Source organism: Gallinula chloropus (assembly GCF_964237585.1).
Source record: "Gallinula chloropus genome assembly, chromosome: 8".
NCBI lineage: Eukaryota > Metazoa > Chordata > Aves > Gruiformes > Rallidae > Gallinula > Gallinula chloropus.
The window spans coordinates 17,838,381-17,844,409 of NC_140093.1; the positions used below are offsets into that span (position 1 = coordinate 17,838,381).

At 49.4% G+C, this 6,029-nt stretch overlaps 1 protein-coding gene across 1 annotated transcript; it reads left to right on the forward strand.

The window, feature by feature from the left end:
* Positions 1 to 1,446: 1,446 nt before the first annotated feature.
* On the forward strand, positions 1,447 to 5,502 carry GHSR (growth hormone secretagogue receptor; the record flags this gene model as incomplete). Its single annotated transcript, XM_084267254.1, has 2 exons — positions 1,447 to 2,200; positions 5,198 to 5,502. The coding sequence occupies 2 exons, from the start codon at positions 1,447 to 1,449 to the stop codon at positions 5,500 to 5,502; spliced, it is 1,059 nt and encodes a 352-aa protein (XP_084123380.1).
* Between the last annotated feature and the right edge of the window lie 527 nt (positions 5,503 to 6,029).

Below are 6,029 nucleotides of genomic sequence, written 5' to 3' on the forward strand. Positions count from 1 at the left end.
CATAAAATTTAGCAACCGTTGAGTGAACTTGCTACAAAACTGTCTCACTGTTCAACAGCAGGAATAATGAATGCTGATCCCAAGGAAGCCACAAAAATACATCACCCAAATTAGGGTATGGACAAGGCACTACGGCTACTGCATGTGTGGTGATGACAGAAAGCAAATTGCAGAGAACAGGCACGGTCAGAGGCACAGGCAGAGGAACGGTGCTGTGGCACACCACGCTCGTGCTCGGTGCCCGCAAGGAAAGCTCTGTGAGCATGGAAGTGCAGCGCTAGCAGAGGGTCTGCATACACACCTGTGCGAGGGCAACCGGGACAAGCAGCATAAAGCTGCTCCTCAGTGGAATGAATCTGAATCCATCCATTGTGGATTCAGGGCACCGGTTGCCACCTGGGAGATGGGGTACCAGGGAAGGAAGGGGTGCAGCCCCTCTAGGCAAAACAATTGTGAAAAAAAGATTGTGAAGAAAAGATTGTGCTGCAGCACATCCTCCCTGACACTTCACAGAGACAAGTTGGAAAGGAGGAGAGATACCTTTACAGGTGTGCTGGGGTCACTTTACTGTCCCCAATCTCACCTTGTGCTGCTTCCACCTTACTTCTCCTTGGGTGCAACGTTACCATTTAGGAGCCTGCAGCCAGGGAAGCCCGCAGCCACGATGCCTGTGTCTGCAAAGGGCAGAAACCCGACGGATCAAAATTCAATTGCAGGTAAAATCGTATAGAAGAGGGTGATTACTGCGGCTCCACTGAAGTGGAGCCTTACCGGGCTCTCCTGCCAAGATCCAAGGGCAGAGGGAAGATGGAAAAGTCGGGAGGCAGCGGCCGCAGCCATGCACACCCATCGCCCCACGTGCGCTGCCGGGCTGCGCATCCCCTGCCCCGCCGCTCGGATGGGCGCAGGGAGAGCACGTTCGGCCACCGATAAAAGGCACCTCCCGCTCTTCAAAGACCACAACCGCCCTCTGCAACAGCGGCAGGAGGGAGCCGCACCTGCCCAGCCAAGCCGGGACGGACGGCAACAGGCAAGGGACCGCGGCGGGAGAGCCCTCCTGCGCCGAGAAAGTTGAAGGGATGCTCCGGTACGGATTTGGCAGCCGCCCCGGCTCGGAGGGGCTGAGCTAGTTCTTCGCCCTGCGGAGAACCCTGGGGCTGCGCGGGAGGGCGCGGGGCCGCTCCGCACCCGCGGAGCCGGCGCGCCCACGTCTCCTCTGACGCGCCGGCGAGTGCCAGCCCTCCCCGGGGCCTGGGGGGGAGCAGCGGCACCCGGAGAGAGGCGGAGCGGGGCCGCTCTTCCCTCCCCGCCTTCCGCACCTGCCCGAGCAGCGCGGCGGAGGGCGCGCAGCCCCACGGAGGCGAGGGAGCCAGGCTGCGCTGCGCTGCGCGGGGGGGGCGGCTCCGCGGGCGCGCCGGGCGGTGATGCGCAGCCCGCGGCGGCAGGATGCGGGAGGGGAGCGCGGGCGGCCGCGGCGCGGAGAACCGGACGGGCGCCGAGCCCCCGCTGCACCTTTTCCCCGCACCCGTGCTCACCGGTATCACCGTCGTCTGCGTCCTCCTCTTCGTCATCGGGATCATCGGCAACCTCATGACCATGCTGGTGGTGTCACGGTTCCGGGACATGAGGACCACCACCAACTTCTACCTGTCCAGCATGGCCTTCTCCGATCTTCTCATCTTCCTCTGCATGCCCCTGGACCTTTTCCGCCTCTGGCAGTACCGGCCCTGGAACTTCGGGGACCTTCTCTGCAAGCTCTTCCAGTTCATCAGCGAGAGCTGCACCTACTCCACCATCCTCAACATCACCGCCCTCAGTGTGGAGCGGTACATCGCCATCTGCTTCCCCCTCCGAGCTAAAGTGATCATCACCAAGGGGAAGGTCAAGCTTGTCATCCTCTTCCTCTGGGCCGTCTCCTTCATTAGCGCTGGACCCATCTTTGTTTTGGTGGGGGTCGAGCACGAGAATGGCACGAACCCCCTGAGCACCAACGAGTGCCGAGCCACGGAGTACGCCATCCGCTCGGGGCTCCTCACCATCATGGTCTGGACCTCCAGCATCTTCTTTTTCCTGCCCGTCTTTTGCCTGACCGTGCTGTACAGCCTCATCGGGAGGAAGCTCTGGAGGAGAAAGAGAAAGAACATCGGTCCAAATGCTGTCATCAGGGACAAGAACAACAAGCAAACTGTGAAAATGTTAGGTACGACTCTTCTGGCTCTGTTTTTCCAAGGGTTGCGTGTGCTTGTGTGTATGTGTGTGTGTGAAAGAGAAAGACACAGCGCTCTGGTGCTTCACTATGATTGTTTCCAAAGGAAAGCATTTATTGAACATGTTTCATACAAAGGGCTACACTTCATGGTATACAGAGTAACTCTCCTCCTTCCTTAGATTTATTTCTAGCTGCTTTGAGCTGGGGACTCTCAAACAGTTAAGCAAATGTTAATAACAATCACTGACAAGGACAAATACTACAGTTACAATTAGCTCGTGCCCTGGAGATTTTTGAGCAGCTTTGCTCTTTGGTTGTGGAGACCGATGTTATTTACAGAAGGATAGTTTATTTGATTTTTAAACAAAGCTAAACCCTTCTCAAACCACAAAGTTATGGCTGTGATGTGCACTTAGTTTTTAGTTTCACACAAAGAGACTACCAAGGTTTTAATCAAATTTGGGTTACTTACCAGGCTGGTACGAAAATTAATCTGCATCTTTAGGTGAGCAAAACACCAGCATGTGCTGAACAAGGAGCATCGTGTCTCCTTTGAGGTCTGTGATCCTGAAAATTCTCACTGGCTTTAAGAAAACAGGGTTGAGATGACAGACATGGTCATTCCCAACTTTGTCTATTTACATCGCTGGGCAGTTTATTGACAAGTTATGGCTGGCACAGGGAAACCCAAATTGTAGCACCCCAACTCAGTGCGTGAGGTGGGTGCCAGGTACACAGAGCCCAAAAGTTGCCGTGCCTGAGAACTGCAGAATCCTGCTGCTGCTGCTGCCAGGGACTTTTGTTCAAGCAAAAAGTCCTCCGCAGTGCGAGTCATCCCAGGGATTTCAGCGGGAACAGGGATACTTTGCACGGAGCTGCCTTCACGGGCAGCAGCTCGCTCTGCTCCTTTCAGCTAGGTTGAAGTGATGGGCTAATGAGCCAGACGAAGAGGTGGCAGCGTTGTCCTGAGTACCTTAATTATTAGATGGGAGCCTAACGGATTTTTTTTGTTCATGTTCTACTTTATTACTATGCAACAGCAGGAAGAATAATAAAAACCGCAGCGTTCTTTGTGCCCTTCCAGCTACATTTTATGATCAATAGAATTACTTCAGTCTGGTAAGCGTGACCTTGGAAGTAATTCATCATTTACACTTCTAGAGTTTCAGGATTATGAATCTCTGCTTACAATAAGGAACTTGCTAGCATACATTACTACCACGTTTATATTCCTGTATACTCAGGCATAAAGAATTCTGAAATAGTAACTGTTTATTTCTGCCCTAAAGCATTGCTGCAAGCATTACAATATTTCAGACCCTCTTTTTTTTTTTTCTCTTACAAGGTCTGAGAACAGTGAGACAGTGGCAAGACTGTCCTCTGACAGAGAGCCAGTGTTCTCTAAATGATAAGCCTGATGCCTGATGGAAGGAAAAGGAGTTAGTAAGGGCCCAGGACTGGCAGATGCTCAATGCAGTCTGCTCTCCTTGGTTTTACTGATCGACTTAAAATTTAGAAGGTGCTTTGTAAGACTTTTTAGCACGTTATGGAACATCGAGTAAATGGGATTAGCATCAATATTTCTTTTAAATTGCAGAGAAAGGTAATGCTTCTGGGTCTATAATTTAATGCCTAAACATATAGCCTGACTTGCAAAGGAGCTATCACACTGCATTCTTACTGAAGACAGTGTGCTTCTGCCAAGTGTGGAGATCAAGCCATCCATAGCCTGATGAGGACTCATGCCTACATGTGAAAATATTGACTATGCTTAAAATTTGGTTCTTAGTGACCATTATGGTCATATTAATTACCCCAATTAAACTCCACTTGTGACCTAGGGAAGCAGTACCTGAATCTTGTAGGTGAAGATACTGAGGGAAAAAATGAAGTGGTTGGCTCAAGAAGATGCAGAGCTGGAAAACACACTCTGAACCTCAGCTCCGTGCTTTGGCATCCACCACAGGTCCTGCAGAAGTATCCATTTAAACTTGGGAATGCTTGTGCAGAAAGTTTTGAGGAAAGATGCCGATAATCATCCCTCTCAGCTCTTCTCATTTTATTACCTGCTGTGACTTCACACGGGCGAGCAGGATTGCTAACGGGAGAGAGCAGATAACCAGTAAAAATTACTTAAGAATGTCAAGAGACTTTTCTCGAGTTTTCTGGCTTTTCTCTCCCTGGTATATTAATAGATACACTTGAAGCAATTGGAAAAATAATAAAGGTCAACAGCACTCAGGAAATGAACAGAAAAAGTTTCTCCTTCTCTAGGGCAGAAAAATCCAATGGGCCAGCGTTCAAAGATACTCACATTCCTGTTATTCCACAGGCATAGGAACGCAACCATAGCAGGAGCGCAGTGTCACGGATGCACTGTGTGACTATCAGTTACGCAGTTATATATTTAGTTTTACCCTTCTTGGAGTAACTCACGTTCCAAAGAGTAGACAAACTGAATGGGTACACCACTCTTCTGTTCTTCCCATGGCACACAGGCTCATCAGGTCCACGTTGGTTTTGCTCTGGGGCCAACTCCCTTAAACAGTTTGGGGTTGTCTTAAATAATTTTGCCTCCCAGCGATTTCCTTACTCATTATAAACCCCAGCGCTGAGCCTATCACATTATATAGAATTTGCATCTGTTAAATGCTGCAGGTGATGGATTGTTACAGCTCTTGGTCACCATTTCAATTCTTTGATTCTCTACTTTTAAAAACACGAGCTGTACAGGTCAGAAGGATGCTACACCAGGTCAGTGGTGCAATACACAAGCAGCATGTTTAGATACGATTGATGCATATTAAGTATCGCTAATTTATACTCCTAGAGCATGTATCAAGCAATGCAAAACCGAGAAGTTAGGGGATGCATTTTTGAGGCATTGAGATTCATTTGTTAAAGGAATAGAATTCTGTAATAGATTTTTGATCACCCATACGTTAATATTCATACTTAACACCGTTTCTTCTGCTGTTTTTATTTTAGTTGTGGTGGTATTTGCTTTCATACTCTGCTGGTTGCCTTTTCACGTAGGACGGTATTTATTTTCCAAATCCTTTGAAGCTGGATCCTTGGAGATAGCAGTGATCAGCCAGTACTGCAACCTGGTGTCCTTTGTCCTCTTCTACCTTAGCGCAGCCATCAACCCCATCCTCTACAACATCATGTCGAAGAAGTACCGAGTCGCCGCTTGCCGGCTGTTTGGACTCAAACCCCTTCCAAAGAAAAGACTCTCCAGCACGAAGCAAGAAAGTTCACGTGTCTGGACAGAACCCAGCGTTATCACATGACACCTGGTTTCCAGAGCATCACTTACCAGGATTACCCAGAAAGCCATAGCGAAAGAGGGCGAGAAACACCAACCGAAACGTTAAGGCTGTACTTCTGTCATCATCTGGATCTGCTGAAAGATGCAACGAGAGCAGCTGAAGACTTAAAAACAGCCAAAAACCCACAACTGAACTCTGAGACTATCAAAGGAGATACGTGGCCACAGAATTCGGCAACACTCGAGTATTATTTTTCTGCTGCTTCTGCCCATATGGTTTTTCAGCAAACGCTGGCTTTAGCAGGAGAGCTAGGCTTTAGCAGGAGAGCTAGGCTTTAGCCTTCTTAACAGGTGGCCGCAGCCCAGTTCACTCGAGATTCTGTGTGACTTCAGCAGCAGCTGATTTGAGCTGAGTTCTCCCTGAGTTAACTTCAGCTTTGCTAAGAGTTTCGCTAGCGTATAAGCAGACCCTAGAGAGAGAGGATTAAACTGTCTCTTTGGAGTAGTAGGCACAGAATTTGACACACTTCACACAATTGTGATTTTTAA